The 19,041-nt window shown below is 40.0% G+C and overlaps 1 protein-coding gene across 3 annotated transcripts; it reads left to right on the top strand.

Moving 5' to 3' along the window:
- The first annotated feature begins 791 nt into the window (after window positions 1-791).
- On the top strand, window positions 792-18,274 carry ATP6V0A2 (ATPase H+ transporting V0 subunit a2). Of its 3 annotated transcripts, XM_061466194.1 has the most exons (20): window positions 792-930; window positions 2,718-2,796; window positions 4,156-4,253; window positions 5,068-5,205; window positions 5,709-5,809; window positions 6,652-6,778; window positions 7,559-7,641; window positions 7,985-8,078; window positions 8,400-8,612; window positions 9,155-9,305; window positions 10,038-10,177; window positions 11,144-11,301; window positions 12,796-12,886; window positions 13,185-13,303; window positions 13,712-13,922; window positions 14,455-14,574; window positions 14,801-14,920; window positions 16,136-16,253; window positions 16,852-17,023; window positions 17,888-18,274. In XM_061466194.1, the coding sequence occupies exons 1-20, from the start codon at window positions 814-816 to the stop codon at window positions 17,988-17,990; spliced, it is 2,553 nt and encodes an 850-aa protein (XP_061322178.1). In that variant the 5' UTR covers window positions 792-813; the 3' UTR covers window positions 17,991-18,274. The 3 variants fall into 3 exon arrangements, with proteins under 3 accessions (XP_061322178.1, XP_061322179.1, XP_061322180.1); XM_061466195.1 differs by lacking the exon at window positions 2,718-2,796 and having other exon boundaries at window positions 824-930; XM_061466196.1 differs by lacking the exons at window positions 792-930; window positions 2,718-2,796; window positions 4,156-4,253 and having other exon boundaries at window positions 5,146-5,230.
- The last annotated feature ends 767 nt before the right edge of the window (window positions 18,275-19,041 follow it).

Genomic DNA, 19,041 nt, shown 5'->3' with positions numbered 1-19,041 from the left:
GCTCTAGACTCCAAGTCTGGAGGACTGCAGCAGGGTGAGCTCTGTGGGCCGAGGCCAGCCCAGAGCCCACTGCAGGGCTGGGGTCCTCCTCATGCATGGATCTCTGTCTGCTCAAGCTTGTTCTCTTCTCTGGGTGTAGTGGGTCAAGGTGGCAGTCCCTTCCGCAGTAAACCCCTCATGCCACCTGGTTTGGGAGCAGTGGACAGATTGTTTACACTTCTGAAGAGTAATAATGCCTTAGCCGTTACCATATATTGGTCTGTGACTCTCTGTTCCAGTTAGTGCTTTGCATTGGCAATCCTTGTGTGATCTGGGCTATGCAGGGTAAGAAAACATCTCAGAATCTCAGACTGGTTTGGGTTGGAAGGGACCTCAAAGCTCAGCCACTTCCATTCCCTTTCCACAGGCAGGGACCCCTTCCACTAGAGCAGCTTGCTCCAAGCCCCTGTGTCCAACGTGGCCTTGAGCACTGCCGGGGATGGGGCAGCCACAGCTCCTCTGGGCACCCTGTGCCAGCGCCTCAGCACCCTCACAGGGAAGAGCTCCTGTCCCAGCTCTGCTTTCCCTCTATTGCCTTCCTACCGCCTCCTTTAGCGCAGGAGGCCGGGATCCGGCCCCCTCAGCCCCGCCGCCGGTTGGCCGCGGCTGCGTCCCCGCCCCCCGGAAGCAGCTGTCCTCGCTGCCGGCGGCGGGCTGGGCCGGGCCGCTGCGCTCCGCCATGGCCGCCGGGCCGCGGGCTCCGGCCCCACACCGCTCCTCGCCGTCCCGGCGCTCTCCGCGCTGAGCCGAGGCCCGGCTCCGCTGCCCCCCGCCATGGGCTCGCTGTTCCGCGGGGAGCCCATGTGCCTGGCGCAGCTCTTCCTGCAGAGCGGCTCGGCCTACGAGTGCCTCAGCGAGGTGGGCGAGCGTGGCCTGGCCGAGTTCCGAGACGTGAGTACCGGCGGCGCGGCCCTCTGGGTGCATGAGGGGGGTAAAAGGACCCTGAAGGGCCCAGCGGCGCGGGGGACGCCGAGCAGCGAGAGGCGCGGTTGGGTGGGTGAAGGTCTCATTGCCATGGCCCGATGCTCCGTTCCCGTCTGACTTGCAGGCGTTGGGGCTAATCCTGGTACTGCATTCGGGTGATGGAAAGTCAACGTGGAGCCCCAGCCGCCCAGAGGCTGTAGACAAGGCTGTTTGGGCATGCTGAGTCCCACCTTTCTCCCAGAAGTAGCTTAAACTTGGGTGGCTTTTTGCAGTAGGATCCCATGGGAGAGCCCATTGCCCACTTGAAGCCGCAGTTGACTTTAGGTTGCATGTGTGTGTGCACAGCTAATGGATACATCCACCCCACTGACAGCTCGATAGAAATATCTTGGCTCTCTGTAGGTTTTAATTCAACATCACAGGTTGCTGGTTTGTAAACCATATCTGTTCCTGGAAGAGCAATTCACCTGGGCGGAAACTACATGCCTGACTAACATAAAATTGGGTCGGGTAGTTATTAACATTGTTACTGCATCGTCTCATCATAATTACATGATCTTTGCCTGCTGACAGACTTTGGAATTTCATCCAAGTTATCTTTAGAATATGTTGCAAAATCATTGTAGGGAAAGTAGGGAGAACTTAAATTAACAGCTAGTTGGTAAATATGGCAGGTAGGAAGAGATGGATGTGTAAGAATCATTACATGCAGGTTACGTGTAACATTTTGATGCCATTCCAGGTACCATTCCAGAAATAATGTATTAGTGGTTCTGATTTACAAGCTGAATAAGTAGTTGGAGACAATCCATGCTTGTGATATAGAACCATAGAATAGTTAGGGTTGGAAAGGACCTTCAGATCATCCAGTTCCAACCCCCCTGCCATGGGCAGGGACACCTCACACTAAACCATCTCACCCAAGGCTCTGTCCAACCCGGCCTTGAACATGGCCAGGGATGGAGCATTCACAACCTCCCTGGGCAACCTATTCCAGTGCCTCAGCACCCTAACAGGAAAGGATTTCTTCCTTGTATCCAATCTAAACTTCCCCTGTTTCAGTTTTAACCCGTTACCCCTTGTCCTGTCACTACAGTCCCTAATGAAGAGTCCCTCCCCAGCATCCCTATAGGCCCCCTTCAGATACTGGAAGCTGCTCTGAGGTCTCCACGCAGCCTTCTCTTCTCCAGGCTGAACAGCCCCAACTTCCTCAGCCTGTCTTCATACAGGAGGTGCTCCAGCCCTGATCATCCTCGTGGCCCTCCTCTGGACTTGTTCCAGCAGTTCCATGTCCTTTTTAGGTTGAGGACACCAGAACTGTACACAATGCTCCAGGTGAGGTCTCATGAGAGCAGAGTAGAGTGGCATAGAAAGAGTCTTACAAAACTTAACATTTCAAATAGATTCCATGGAAATATGTCATAAAATTTGCTTGTAGAAAGGGTTTTTGTTAATTTGAAGTTGTTAAATGGTATTTTAAAACTGCAGGAAGAAGATTAGGAATAGTGTCTGCAGTAGATCTCATTACTTTCATATTTGAGTAAAGCTAGCAAAGGCATTGATAATTCTGCTTTGATAAAACCAACCTGGCTGCTTGGAGGCTTCTTAATCTTTTTAGGTTTTCATACCTTCATAGCTGAAAAGCACCCTGTAGACACAGAGCACATAGAATATCTGCAGAATTGGCTCCACAAAGCCACAGAAATAGCTGTGGGGTTTTAATACCTAATAAGTATTTTTTCCTTCTCCTTCAGCTTAACCCAAATGTAAGCGTATTTCAGAGAAAATTTGTGAATGAAGTAAAGAAGTGTGAAGAAATGGAAAGAATACTTGGTGAGCTTGATTTTCCTGCCTGCCCTTTCTCATCTCTGGCATTATTAAAGTTTACGTTACTAGAGTAGAACTACAGTGAAGGTTTCAGCTCCAGGTTTTTAATCTTCCCAGTATTCCTGATCTGCATACTCTAGAATCTGATGAAGTTTTTATGTGTATGAAAAAATACATAAACTACACTCAAATGTAGCCTTTATGTAGATTTTTAAAGCTGGAGATGACTTGTCTGTAATACTGAATTGGATCAGAACGTGAAAATATATTCCTTAGCTTGTCTTGATCTGCTGCAGCAGTTTTGAGTGTCATCTCAAGCTATTTAGGTTGGAAGTGATGTCTTGGGATCACCTCATGAACCTCCAGCTGGAGCAGGTTGTCCAGGGCTATGTCTGGTGGGATTTTGAACATGGAGACCGCACAGCTCTGGGCAGCCTGTTCCAATGTTTTCCCACTGATCCTTGTTTCTTGGGTTTGTGAGCTATAAACCTGATTTGCAACACAACATGCATGTGCTGAATAGGGATTGGGGTGATTTTTAAGCTCAGTACTGAAGAAGAGCTGCTAATAGTGCTGCTAATAAATAATTGAGACCATTTCAGTATTGACTGCTTAAAACTACTGGGAAAAGGGAAGCTTTACTGTGGATATTTCCTTGACTATAAGATAAAGTCCATTTTTCATATTCTGTAACGCAGTACTGTTGAACTTCCAAGCACCCTCAAAAGTTATTAATGATTGCATTCACATGGCAGTTAATGAATAGCGAAGAGGATGTGGAACGTTACAGCCAAGATGCAGATTTCTTCAGTATATCCTGAGGAAAAGTTACCATTGAAGGATTCTTTTTGTTAGAATCTCTCATCAGAGGCATGTGCTGGTCATGCCAAACCATCCCAGTAGCTAGTTGCTACATGCCCGGTGGGAGTTGCATTCGTTGTCAAGGTTACTTAAGCTGCCTTGTTTGATCGCTTTTTATTCCAAACATGGTTCAATGAGCAAAATGTCAGTCTCTGCAGATGGTTAACAGAAAGTGCTATCTTGCAGCAGCAAAGAGACACTATGACATGGTAAAAGCTTCTTAAAAAGTACTTGTGGTTGGAAAATTTCAGTCAGAAGACTCTGAAGATTGCTTACTTCTGCAAACTTCCAAGACAGAGATGTGCTGTGTGTTTTATTCTTGGCCCCTCTCTTCTGAAGAGCACAGTGTGTGTTGTTGCTAAAATAAATGAATTAAATAGCTTGGGCCTGATGCTGCAGTGCCATCAGCACCATTAAGAACAGCTGAAGATCAGCTCTGCAGCATTCTAGGAAGCACAGGGCAAAACAGTTTCCTTTCTGATTCTGTTTTCCTTTTCACTCCAGGCTATTTAGTACAAGAAATTAAAAAAGCAGATATTCCACTTCCTGAAGGAGATGTTGCTCCTCCTGCCCCTTTGCTGAAGCACATTCTAGAAATCCAGGTAACTTTTCCATGCAACAGATGCCAAAAGTGTAGCTCTGGATCTTGGAACTTTATTTTAAACTTAATTGCTTTCTATCTTACAACTTAAGTTTAGGGGGGGGGGGGTACAGGAGCATTTGCTTTCCTCTTTGTCCAGTTTCCTTTCTTTCTGCCAGTGTTACTGCAGAGACTGCCAGGGAGGGTTTGATGCTGACACAAAGCTCCTGTGAAAGGGTCAAAGCTGACTCAGGGGGTTTGCAGTTGTCTCTCTCTTTTTGATGGATTGGCATATTACACTGTTGCTGTCTGTAGATGTAGTCCTTCCGCCTCATTTGTTGCTTTGGGACTTACCTAAGACTCTTTTCATGCATCCAAAATTTCCAGGGTGTGTGGGAGTTTTGTGTACCCAGGGCTCTGCTTGTTTTGCTGCATTGCAAAACCTGGGGCTGTTTTCTCTGAGTGCTTTTTCTGGTATTATGTTAGAAGTAGAAGCTTGTAAAATGCAGATATAATTTCATCTGATATTCTTGTTTTGCTGCATTTCCATTAAAATAATAGATAGGTGTCTTCCACTGTGTGCTATTTGAAGTTCTAACTCCAAGTCTGCATTACTGAGCTTAGACACAAATTAGGGGCAGAACAGAAGATTTAACAGATGCCAGTGGAGGATTAACTGTACTCAATACAAAGCAATCTTTGGCAGTCTGAGGAATAAAACCTATGGAGCTTAAACACCCATCACTGAGGCAAATTAACATGTGCTTAAAATTAATTCTCCCCCAGTTTCCAAAACAGTGGAACTGATTCTATGTCATTTTTTGTCCGTGTCTTAGGAACAGTTGCAGAAACTGGAGACAGAATTGAGGGAAGTGACTAAAAACAAAGAAAAGTTGAGGAAAAACCTGCTCGAACTGACAGAATACATGTGCATGTTGGAGGTCACACAGCGATTTGTCAGGAGAACATCTGAGGTACTGCTCCTGTTTGGCATGGATTGTGTGTCGTGGCATTTCTGTTGCCTGCTGTTAGTAGTTAAGTGTGTGACTTGATGCTGGGCTTTACAATGCTCTATCTCATTTGTTACTTGTGCTCAGTATCTAGAGATGGCAAGCTCCTGGGTTACAATGTGCTCATGTATATAGCGAAGCAGAGGGGCTTTGTCATTTCTCTGATGAATCATCTGAATGTTACTGCTGATGCCAATTGCAAATGAAGGTGTTTTTGTGTTATTTTGCTGCATAAGCTGTGCTAAGAAATTAACCATGTAACTTTTGCAACACTATCATTACTAAGATCAGTGCACTTGAGATCTCAAAATATCTCTGTTGTCTGAACTGAACACAGGAAAGGGTTTTATGGTGTTTTTTTTAATTGAAATAATTTACTTATTTTCTTCTTTAGAATAATAAATGAATGGAAGTTGTTGTTTGTTTTCTTTCTGAAAGCTATGAATAATCTTTCTTTCTTTTGCAAGTATGAATCCCAGTTACATATAAATTATGAAGAATTTCCCTCTGTGGAGAATGAGCCATTGGTGGATTACAACTGCATGCACAGACTGGGTGCAAAGCTGGGGTAGGTACGGGTCAGGCTGCCTACAGCAGGTTGTCAGTGTGGGCTGTTCCAAAGCTGCTTGATGAGCTGCTGGAAATAATGGGCTGTTTTCTAAAAGATGAACTGTAGTGTGAGTGTTGCGATTTCACATGAGCCAGACCATTTTAGACAGGGTAAAAATCTGACCCAAATGTACTTTTGTAACAAAATTGGATTATTTGAAGAGATTAACATAGGAGAGCACCAAAACCACTGTCACAAAACTTCCATCAAACTGAGTATGTTTGATAAGGAAAATACCTAAGTCAGTTCTGCTGCTGTTCAAACTCTGTTCTAGGAAAAACACGGTGTTTTAATCACTTTGCAGTGGCAGCTGTAAATGTAATGTTGTCCGTCCCTGGCAGTGTTCAAGGCCAGGTTGGACAGAGCCTTGGGCGCCATGGTTTAGTGTGAGGTGTCCCTGCCCATGGCAGGGCGGTTGGAACTGGATGATCTTAAGGTCCTTTCCAACCCTAACTATTCTATGATTAATGGTATTGCCTACTTGCCTTTAAAATGATGTATGGATTCTGCTCTCTACAGCACTGTTGAGAGAGTATTTTACCCAGAAAAATTTAAGAACCTGACTATCACAGAGAGAAAGAAATATAATTCTAGTTCTGTGCTCAGTTTTACAGTCGTTTTCCAAATAGAAATTGAGTCTGTTTTATATACGAGTTACTTCCTGTTTAAGGTGATGCTTCCTTCACTAGGGATGGCAGATGTTAAACTAGTGACTATATGATCCTGAGCGACGATATACTCCTGGGTTTTTAATTCTTCTTGTGGATTTTAGGTTCTTTTTCAATTTTCTTTTTCCATAGGTTCATATCTGGCTTAGTTCACATGGCAAAAGTGGAAGCATTCGAAAAAATGCTGTGGAGAGTCTGTAAAGGCTACACTATTCTTACATATGCAGAGTTGGATGAGTGTCTGGAAGATCCAGATACAGTGAGTAAACGTTACAACTGCCAGTTTATGTTGTTTGTACTGTTCATGAGATTTGGGAGAATTGTGCTCAGCCTTGCCTGCACTGAATGTGAATTATTTCCCAGTGCCCTTGGAAGGAAAACTATTTTAAAGTATTAGAACTTGTCAGACCTCAAAATTAGAGGTCTTGATGCCACCATAACTATTGGAATAGCAATTAAATTTATCAAGGTTCAGCTTGATGAGTGCAGAACTTCACTGTGGAATAGCAGTGACTTTATGGCTGGCTACCTTGATCAAAATACATGGCAAGGATGGCTGCTTGGATATTTATTAACTAGGTCTGTACAGACCTTTCAATAGTCGTTTTACTTGTTCATTCAGTAGTTCAGGGAAAAAAGGTCGAGTAGATTTGGTCTTCTATGAAGTTTTCTCTCTGAACTTCAGGAATTTGCTTTCTGTGAGTCAGCAGTTAGGGCTGCCTAATCTGACGCTTCTAAATGCTTCAAGCCTAATTTGTAACATTTTAATTTGTAAAGACTTTTCTGTTGCTAATAGTTCTGAGATGATAAAAATAATCTCCTATTTTCCCTTAAAATGGTTTCTGTTTTTCTTTGATATAGAAAAAACCAAGGTGTTTGCACACTTCAATTTTATATCTTGATCTTCACTAACTTGGTGGAAAGTTAATGCTACTTACACAACTTTTTCTGATTATTCAAATTGGTTATTTTGCTCTGTATGATGTTAGAGTTGGTTAAATACAGACCTCATCAAAACAACTTCTTTGGGTTTTTTTAGGGTGAAACCACAAAATGGTTTGTTTTTTTAGTATCCTATTGGGGTGAACAGATTGGCCAGAAAGTTAAGAAGATTTGTGACTGGTAAGAAGTAAAACTTCATATGTGTAATTTCTTTATACCAGAGTTATTTTCTTTCTAGTTTCTCCCCTTCCTTGATTTTTAGTGTTGATTTTTAGGCAGGCTTTCTTAAGTTAAATTTGTTGCCCCTTTCCTTGCATCTAGCTTTATCATTATGCAATGTAGAAATAAATGTATGAGTCATTTTAGCTGCAGTCCTTATTAAGCACAGGCAAAATACTGGCTCTCTCAGTGGAATCTGTTCCATGGTTATTAAATGGCATGTTGCAGATTTGACTAGGGCAAGGGGCTGGGTGATTTGTTCTGGTTTAGTCTGGTTATTTAACACAGTCTTGTTTTGCTGTAGCTATCACTGTCATGTGTACCCCTACCCAAACAGCATGGAGGAGCGCGGGGCAGTTATTGAGGGACTAAATGTTCGTATTCAGGATCTTCATATTGTGAGTAAATAACAGTGTTCCTTTTGCTGTACTTATTGCACCACAGAAAACAATATATTCATTAAATATATGAGTATGGTTCTAAAATACATTGGCTTTGGATCTGCATATGACTCTATGTCACGTCCCTGGTCTGGTGTTGCATGTATCTGTTGAAGTTCAGGGTACTTGGCCTTGCGTTCTGTTTTAAGCAGTGGTTAGTGTGCTCTCTTACAAACGTAATCTATCACTGGACAAATAGTAGGTGCTCTTTCTGTGCTCCTTTCACAAAACCACTGTTGTATTTTCAGTTAAATCCTTTTGTTTTTTTCTTGGACAAAGGTGCTGCATAAAACTGAGGATTACTTACGCCAAGTCTTGTGTAAGGCATCTGAATCCATCTATACATGGATTATCCAAGTGAAGAAGATGAAAGCCATATATCATGTACTCAACCTGTGTAGTTTTGATGTCACAAATAAATGTTTAATTGCTGAGGTTTGGTGTCCAGTGGCTGATCTGCAAAGTCTGCGCCATGCGTTGGAGGAAGGCTCAGTAAGTCAGCTGAATGCTCGTTGGTGTTAAAACTGTTGGCTTGACCTAATTTATTTTCTTTCCTTATCTGTAGAGTTATTTAAAATGGGCTAAAAGTAAGTCATAGGGGATGGGAGTGGTGTGCAGTTTTAGTATTTTTTCACTTTAATAACTTCTGTGTTGGACCCAAGTGTGACTGGCTCACAGTGCTGTTTGGAGTCAAGTCAGAGGTGCAAATTCCCTTGCGTTGAGTGCAAGCTCTGTTGTCTTGTTTTATAGGAGAGAATTTTTAGTAACAAATCTTTGTTTTATAATACTGAGTGATGAGTCCCATCTGAGGTTTCATATAAAGTAAGGATTAGAACACTGCATAAGCAGTGTTATCAGAGGAAAAGATTAATCTTAAGTTTTTAGGCACAAAGAGATAAATGTTAAACTTGGGGCTTAATTTAAGGATGTTACAGGATCAGTGCAACTGCTAATAGAGGAAGTGTGTTCATTTTGATTAGATAAAGCATCCACTGAGGTTTTTATATAAATGTCTTCTTTCTGCCTATAACTAGAGGAAGAGTGGAGCTACAGTTTCTTCATTCATGAATACCATCCCAACAACACAACCTCCTCCAACTTTGATACGCACTAATAAATTCACCTCAGGGTTCCAAAACATTGTTGATGCTTATGGAGTTGGAAACTATGGGGAAGTTAATCCAGGTTGGTCCTTCTGAAATGGGAACTGTGAGCTATCATTACTGCTCCCCTTGTTAAGTGTTTAAATACCTTGCTGACTTAGACACTAGTAAAGGCAAAATGGTGACAACCATACTACTTATGAGTAGCTGTTTTAAAAAGGAAAGTAGCTCATCAGAAGTACAAATGGTCTCCAAAAAGTAAGACGGGATTCTATTTGGATTAGTTATTTTAGCACTAGAGATACTGCTAATAGTTGTATAGTGTTCCTTTATATATTTTACTTTGGGTGAGATAAGCTATTTAGGAGGAAAAAAAGCTTTGGTAATGGCTGTTGATCTTACTGAAACATGGAGCTTATCGCTTGAAAAAATGCAACTTGTACAGCCCAGTTAGTTTAATGTCCTTATGTAATTTTGTAGCTATGTTGACTCTGTCATACTGTACTTTATAAGAATGTACATTATAATACAGAACTGTTTGTTTGGGGCTTATTTCCTGGGCTCATATTGCCATCCTCAGAATTGCCAGCTAATGCTCCACTGCAGAGTTCTTGTTACTAAGGGATACACAGTAAGTAAGCTTTAAACCGAGTTACATTTATAGAAAAGGTCTATTAGTAGGGGGTGAAATGTCTTTCAAACTTAAAGCTGAGAGGTGTTTGAGAGGTTAAAGTGGTTGAATTGCTTGGGCATAATTCAGAGAGCAGGCATCTGCTGTGCTATACACCTGAAATCTGTTCTTTTGTCATTCCAGCTCTCTACACTATCATCACTTTTCCCTTCCTGTTTGCTGTTATGTTTGGAGACTTTGGGCACGGCCTGCTAATGTTCATATTTGCACTCCTGACAATACTGTATGAAAACCACCCTCGATTACAAAGATCACAAGATGAGGTAAAAGGAATTACAAATAATTTACTTCCCATCCAGCAAGATAACTTCAATTGAATACTTACTGTGTTTCTGAAAAATACTATTTATAGCACATGTATTAGGCTGGGTTTTCTCCTTTGTTGCAGGATTTCCTGTGTTTGATTGCTCAAGATTAATGTGATACCCTAGCAAACTCTTCACTTTTCTTTGAAAGGGCAGAAATAATCAAGTTGCAGTGAAAGACAGACAAAGATTAGTAGATACTGTTGGGCTTATCTTTCCTTCTGTTAGGGCTGCTCAGTGATGTGTGTGTTTTACAGCATGTGATTACAGTAACTAATGTTGAGGATAAAGTGATTATTCAGATTTCATTTTCTTGTTTCTGAAAATGAGTTGTAGTTCGACATATATTAAATTTAAGTAATTTTTGAATCATACAGGGTTGGAATGCAGGAACACCTGCATCTCTCATTAGAATTATATTTAATTAAGAATGGCTGCAAATGTCTTAACTTCTTGAAAACTAGTTTCCAGTGAAAACACTTTCCAGGAAGAAAACATGGATTAAAAAGTGTAATGGTGCCAATGAGGAAAGTCTCAGTTTGTTATGGGAGCTTGCTTGGGGACTTCAGTTCTCTGCATTCAATTTAACCACAATTGCCTTTCAGAATATACTTGCTGCTTGTTCTGTTTTCTAACACATGCAAACCTTTATGTATAAATCATGTCATATAAAGCTGTGAATGTGGGGAGCTGAATTGCACTCATTTGGTGGCTGACATTGTAAATTGCAGATTCATGTACATAAAGCAAAATTCTGTGTTACATTTTGGTTGGCCTCTTCTTCATATTCCTTAATGACTGTTCACAAGAGTTTTTAGAAGTCTTTCTATGGCAAAAATGTGTTTCTTTTAGAAATGTTCAGATAACAGTTGTTCACATGGCAGATGATGATCTCTCCTTTTATCTTCTTTCCAATACTTACAGATAATGAGAATGTTATTTGAAGGCCGCTATGTTCTTTTATTGATGGGTCTGTTTTCTGTATACACTGGATTGATCTATAATGACTGTTTTTCAAAGTCAGTAAATCTATTTGGTTCTGGATGGAATGTTTCTGCAATGTTTGAACAGAGGGTTTGGCGGTGAGTAGCAGCCTCTGTGTGCTATACCATTAAACCAAAAATGTACTTCCTGCAACAGTTTAATCCTTTTGCTCACCCATTTTAACCATCCTTATATTGCGAGTAGTAAGGTAGCAAGTTCTGGTGCACTAAGGGCTGCGTGATAGATAGGAATAGTTATTAAAAAAATATCAAATTGCCCATTATCTTAAAGTGGGAAGTCCACAGAGAGCACAATTTCTTGCAAAACCACTATTAGAATTTGAATATTTAATTCAGTCAGTGTACTGGGTCAGTCTTGTATTTATCAGTGCTACCTTGCTGCATTTACGTATCATCTGGAACATTTTCTAGGGTATTATCATTTAGTATAGATGACAGTCAGTCTTCCCTGGAACAAATAATGTTATATGCTAGCTAATAACTTCTAGTGATTAAAAACTGCAGCTGGGATAGGATCTTTTAATGGGTAGTAAGAACTTGCAGCTTACTTTATGAAGTGGTATTTCAAGGGTTTATTCAGTATCTAAATCATCCTAGGTGTGTTTTGCATCTTGTTTTTTTGTGGTCTCACAAAGGTGTTCTTATGAATGGCTGCACACTTCAGTAGTACTGAAAAATCCTAACAGAAGGCAACAGAGCTTTGCGTTGTGTATTCTTTTTATTTGTAAGAAGTGCACTGCCTTCTGTGCTATGGTTTGTCTTTATGCTGATGGTTCTGTTTCCAAAACAAAACCTGTATTTTCCAGGAGAGGTTTGTATGCATCAGACTGTGAAAGGAATAGAAAACACAGGGCTAGTTTTGGAGAAATTTATCCTAGGTTGTGTTTCTTGAATAAACAACCAAACAGCATTAGCATTTACAGTAAAGAAATCCATAATTCACAATGAAATTACCCATCAATCATTAATCTCTGCAGTTTTTCTTGATAGTTAAGAAGAAAGTAGGTTATGTGAATTTTTAAACCTCCTTTTTCATGAAGTGGGATAACCTCAGCGCTGTGAGGTGTCATGACCCTTTGGTATTTAAGTGTTCACAGCTTGCATCTCATTTTGCCTCAAAACCAGGAAGTGCTTCAAAACCACTGACTTTGGTTAAAATGTGAACAGGTCGTGAGTGCTGTGTTATTAGAGTGGAAACACATCCAAATGGAAAGGGAAAGAAGATGCCAATTATTTTTGGGCATTAGTTAAGTTTATATGAAAGCAAATTGTGAGCTTTTTAAATGAAACTTTCCATTCTAGGGGAATGAGGAATAAAATCCAGAAACTTCCCTTTCAAAGACAGCTAGTGCGAATTAAGCCCAGACTCTGAGTTTCTAGAGATTTCTAGAATCTGTTATTTTTATTAGCTGGGCCCTTTGTGCCTAGAAATCCTTTTATTCTCTTAAAAGTCTTACAGTGGGTGAGCAGGTCGTATCAAGCAAAGCAGGAGCAATGTCGTGCTGACTGAAAGTACATGTTGTTGCTATGTTGAAACATGTCAGGTCTGATGGTGTTTTTCTTTCTCTGCAGTCTTGAGGATCTGAAGTCTAATCGTTATTTAGCACTGGATCCAAATGTTTCTGGTGTATATAATGGAGCTTATCCCTTTGGAATTGATCCGGTTAGTTCTATTTGTTTAAATTATCCATTTGTGGTGATCAGCCATTTGTAAATTAGGCTTTGTTATGTGTATGAGGAGGATAAATCTAACTATGGAAAAAATACATTTCTGCTTGCATTCTCCAGTCAAAAAGAGCTTTTCCCTTCACAAGTCAAAGATTTAACTGCTTTCACAAAACTTAAATGTCAGTTGTGATCCCCATTTGAGGTGGAAGTCTGGTGTCCAATAGAGAAAGGACAGAGTTTTATTCCTCCTGTGACACTGTTCTTTAATGCTGGTTTTGTTTTCTCTTCTTCAGATTTGGAATCTGGCAAGCAACCGTCTCAGTTTTTTAAACTCTTTCAAGATGAAAATGTCTGTGATTTTTGGAGTTACTCACATGACGTTTGGAGTTGTATTAGGGGTATTTAACCACTTGTAAGTACAAGAAGTTAAGATAATATTAACATTGTCGTTTTTGTCAAGTCTTGGATTATAACCGTTGATCTGGTAAGAGAAACTGGAACAACTTTAAAACTGGCACAATAGTATTTATGAGGTCATCCTTCACATAAATAAGATGATGGGTCAGTGTTATGCCAGAAAATCTGAAGACATTAACTAATACAAGATGCTATTTCACTTATTCCTAAATTGAGATCCATGCCTCTGAGGTCTTGATTTCCACTGAAATACTTGATTAAAGTTTCACTGAATATGAAGAAATCGGTTCTGGATTGTAATTTCAGTCCTGCTGTTTAAAAGTGCTGGGAACTCTTCTGTTTTATTGAAATCATGTTTGTAAAACTCATTTTTCATTCCCCCCATCCCCATGTATCATTGCAGGCATTTTGAGAAGAAGTATAATATTTATTTGGTTTTTCTTCCTGAACTTTTATTCATGATGTGCATCTTTGGCTACCTTGTGTTTCTGATCTTCTTCAAATGGTTGGCGTACTCTGCAGAGAACTCTACATCTGCTCCTAGTATTCTTATTCAATTTATTAACATGTTCCTGTTTACTGGTGATGAAACAGAGCCCTTCTACACTGGACAGGTTAGCATTGTTATTACAAGCTTCTGAAGACCCCATGTCCCCTGTGCAGATAACATTTTGCCAGTTATGAAAGGCTGAGTGTCCCCTGGGAAAGGGGAGTGTTATCAGCCTAAGGGGAAATCGAATGCATGTTATGATTCAGCAACATATTTATACTCTTTAACTGATTGTACAATTTTATGTAGTGATTTGTGAAAACATGTGTTTCTAGAACAAAATCTCCCAAGTTAAAATTGAGGCTAGAGAACAGAGTCTCGCGCTTGTAATTATGGTGCTTTTGTATTTGCTGTAAATAATCTTACTAAACTGAATATGAGTAATGCCTTAATATAGAACCCAGACCTGAAGATTACACTAATTAAAGAGTCTGATTAAGTAAAATACATATATGCATGTTCAATTTGGAGCACATGCTCACTGAAATCAGTAGTATTTTTCTTATGTTCAAACAGGCCTTTAAAGGAAAATGGGAAGGCTTTTCCAACTTCTGAATCTGTGATCTAATCTCATTTTTTCTTTCTCCCTCCAACAGGTTGCTCTGCAGAGGTTTTTACTTACTATTGCTTTTCTTTCTGTTCCTGTAATGCTTTTTGGCAAACCACTTTATTTATATTGGTTGCAGAGTGGAGGCCGAGGCATTAGAATGTACAGGGTAAGTATTGAGAGACACTTGCGTGCTTCTTCAGTGTAGAATTCAGCTGGATTGCATGGGATGTCCTTACTAGATATAGTTCTACGCAACTTGGAAAGTTTCTGACTGTAACATACAATGCAGCTTTAGTCCTTTAGCTCTCTTTTTGCTTTGCCTGTAAGTACTTTAAATTTCAAACCCAACACTGGCAGTCCATGTGGAGACACGACACGTTTCCATTTTGTAGAGTGGCTACAAGCTCGTTCGTAAAGAAAGCGAAGAAGAACTTTCTCTGTTGAGATGTCACGATGTAGAAGAAGGAAGCAGTCATTCAGACAGTGGGCACAGAGAGGTGGAAGGAGAGGAGGTAATGTTTTTACTGAATCTCTATTTTGTGTGTCCTTAAAAGCAAATGAGAAGTGGGAAATCAAGAAGGTAACCTGTATGCTGAGTCCTGTTCAAGAAAATCAGCTGAGCTTTTACAAAGACCTTAATGCCTGAATGCAATTTACTTTGTTTTGTGTGTGCTGTTTTCTCATTATTTCTTGTTCAGATTGCTACAGTAAACCACAATCTTGTCTGAAGTGGAGAAACAGAGGAGTGGTTTATTTGTATCTATAGGCTTTGCATCTAAGTCCAGTTTTCTTAAAGAGTGGGATAAAAATCATGGGTTTTGTATGGTTTTATGGGTTCTTAAAATTAAGGCAAGAGGACGGCTGTCCAGCTCCCTGTTAATTATCTTGGCTTTTCATCCAGACAAAAGCCTTTCTATGTCTGCAAATAACATCTTGTGATGAGGATTACTGCTCCAAGGGGTTGGGAGACACGGGTGACATTCCACAGCTGTTGCTGTTGTTTAGTTTGAGCAAAGTTTTAAAGGTCTTAACTGATTCCACTGAGTCCATGTGAATTGAAAGACAAAAAATGGCTTCAATTTCCCAATACGCAGACTATGTATGGGACTTGCTTCACTGGGGTAGTAAACTCGTGCTTCTTATTATAGAAAATACAAGAATTGTTTGCTCAAATAAAATGTGTCTGTTCCATACAAAGTAAGCATTGAAATTTGCAGTATTATTAGTCTTGGAACTCTTTGTTAGCCACAAGTATTGAATATACTTGTTCATACTTGAACAAGTATGAGTTTACAGTATTATTTTTAGTTATTTTTCTGTCAGTAGCACTGCTAATGATTAATCCTGGTTTTAAAGATGCAGAAATTGACATGGTAAACTTACGACCTCAATAGAATGGGAATTAGAACTATAGCTGGTTTTACTATTTAGAGTTTTCAAGTATTAGATCATATTCCTAGTGGAAAGCATAAATTGCGTTCATTTTATCTATTCACAAAGTTACTGGGGAAACTAACTGAAAGACCATAGCATGTAATTTTTTACTGTTGCCTGTGTAGTTGTGATCTCAAACATAGCTGATCTTTTTTTACTTGATATGAAATCGGTGTATTACCCCGTAATGGAAATTTTGTTTCATGTATATTAAGATTTGCAGAGCAGTGTTTTTGTTCTGTCATGTTGTACTGCGTTGTTTAAATGGATATAAATGTATTTTTATGTTTTAGTTTAATTTTGCAGATATTTTTATGAATCAAGCAATTCATACCATTGAATACTGTCTAGGATGTATTTCTAATACAGCCTCATATCTGAGACTATGGGCATTAAGTCTTGCTCATGCACGTAAGTGGGGGGCTTTATTATTTTGGTTGGTTGGTGGTTGGTTTTCTTCATGTCTTGATTTTTAATGCTGGTTGCAGGGAGGCTGGCCTGTTGAAGTGAAATTATCTACAAAATGATCTTTTTCTTAATTTATAAATACTCCCTCTTTAAACTAATCATGATCTAGGGAAAGCCCCCAAGCTAAAATTGTGACACTTTTTGGAATGTAGTGATTTTCCTCATTGATTGCTCTGTGTTGTAAAGAGGCCCATTATCTGAGCACAGTATTTCCTCACATAATAGTGAACCAGTAGTCACAGTACCATTTCCTGTTTTCCATTGATTGACTAGTTTGGAAGTATTTATGGCGTCTTAGTGTCATGGTTTAAAATGTTGCCAACAGTGAATCTCATTTTGAAACTGATGCACCTTTAAGTATTTCAGGGGAGGGAAGGAGAGGGGCAACTAACTTGGGTGTGGGGAAAAGGGGATGACGTGCTTGCAGTTCCCATGTTCAGCAGATCCTGTAGTACTGTTTAAACTAGAGTTCAGGTCAGAGTAGCTCACTGTGTGTGTGTATCCAGTATCAACACTAGCTAGGAAATCTTTTATTTTATAGAGTTATCAGAAGTTCTATGGCAAATGGTGATGAGAGTGGGTCTCCGTGTGGATACGACCTATGGTGTCTTACTGCTGGTCCCTGTTCTAGCCTTCTTTGCTGTGCTAACAGTTTTTATTCTTCTGGTCATGGAGGGGCTTTCTGCTTTTCTCCATGCTATACGACTTCACTGGTGAGTTCATTTTCTGTTTATACCACTTTAGCATGCACTGGCTTAAGAGGCATTTTTGTGTCAAAATATTAGGTGCCTTGTTAAAAATAAAAACATAAATTTGAACAGCCTCATGCTACTATAATGTATTTATTTAATTATATTAAATAAACAGCTTGTTAGTTGAATATGATCATTCCTCTGGAATATTTTCAGTAAATTCAAATGTTATATTGGCTTATGATGTGTATTAACCTCAACCACATTTAGAGTTCATTTTGGTGCAAACTGTGAGTGCATTTGATATATACTATTGCAGTTTTTTGCACTACAGAATATCAGTAATGTGGGTATTTTTAATTTCAGTTTGATTATATCACAGAATGGCTTCAGTCCATTTTATTCGGTTCAATAGAACACTTGCATGTATTAGTCAGCAAGACTTTTGCCAAAGTGGGCCTGCCAACCCTTAAGTGTTTTAATCCTTTCTTAGTCTTAAATTCATGAGCTGCACATCTGAGTGGATTCAGAGAATATTTAGTTTGAAACCTCATGAAATCTGCAGTATGGGAAAAAGCAGAGCTTTATGCACTACAGAGTATTGTCCTTATGATACTGTGTATTTGTAAAGCACTTAACTGCAGTTAACTAGAATACAAGTTAGGAAGAAATAAGAAACAAACCATTACAGCACCATGCTGGTGTGGTTGGGTCTCTGAGCAAGCTGAAGTTTGCCTGGGACTGTGCTAGGAAGCTTAAGTAGCTGCACAGAAAGCGTAAGTGACAGGATTAGGATTGGTTTTGTTCAGCTTCTTGCCTTGCACAGTTCTGTCCCTTGACAACCAGTCTTTTTGGATTAATCAGAGGCTTTTTTTCTCGTTTCAGGGTGGAATTTCAGAACAAGTTCTACTCTGGTGGAGGATACAAGTTTACGCCTTTCTCTTTCAAGCACATTTCTTCACATTTTAATAAAGATGATACGGCATAGTGTGGCTGCTGTCAGCAGAAATGGTTGGAATTGTCTGCAAATAATCATGTGATTGGATCTCACCTCTGAATGGTTTCTTGTAGGACAAAGTGTTTTTCCACTGATTGCCTTATAATGCAGCCAAATACTTCGGTAATACATACCTCCCGTAGGAATACATAGCAGAGCTGGAGCATCTTGTAAAGTATATAGATATAAAATGTACATTTTTCTTGATAAACTAATGTTGTAAATTAATTTTATTCTTGGAAAAAAAAAGAAAAGTTGTTACTGCTTGTCCTAAACCCAGGGTGGACGTGTCTTTATTTTGTTGAGGCTGTTTATTTTCTTGAATGGCTACTTTTACGTTATCTGAAATACTCTTCATCACATTAAACGTTCATTGCTACTCACTTACTTAAGATGCCATCTCATCTACTTAAGGAACAATGCAGTGTGCACATGATTATGGAATGTAAATTTGTACACACACTGCCCTCTGACCCTAACTGAAAACGTTGACTTTTATTCTGAGTTCTGCCCAGTTACTACTTTAATAACATCACAGCAATGGTTTATGGAGGAAGGCAGGATTGGAAGTGGAGGCTGGAAGCAAAACCCTTACTTCCCTGTGCAGAGAAGCTCTTACATGCTGTTCCCCAAAGCCGGTTGTGTGCAGTGCATCACTTGCAGTGACCTTGGTGGGTAAAAGCCATAGACCAAGGCTTTTAACACTGCCAGTTGTGGGCTTAAATAGAAAAATCCAACTGCCTACTAGGACTTTTTATCCCAGGTTATATCTTCTGTGGATCCCATGCAGCATTCCTACTCTTAGGAATAACTTCTGTGCATGGTCTAAAGGATGAGCCCCCCCCATGTAAGGACGTACTTCCAGCGTTACCTGGTGGTGTTGAACCGAAGTTTATACCGTGGAAAGGAGTAATTTTGTACCAGTGTTAACAGGGGGATATTTCCACGATTTAACACCTGTGCCGTACCAACAGCCGTTTGTTTCGCGCGAATTCCGAATAAAACCTCGTCTGCGCTCTTTGTACCCTGCCGTTTCCCCGGC

Source organism: Pezoporus flaviventris, unplaced genomic scaffold (genome assembly GCF_033815535.1).
Source record: "Pezoporus flaviventris isolate CSIRO_AGI_PZ_B2104156 unplaced genomic scaffold, CSIRO_AGI_Pfla_v1 ptg000041l, whole genome shotgun sequence".
Lineage (NCBI taxonomy): Eukaryota > Metazoa > Chordata > Aves > Psittaciformes > Psittacidae > Pezoporus > Pezoporus flaviventris.
This window is presented reverse-complemented; position numbering and strand designations above follow the sequence as displayed.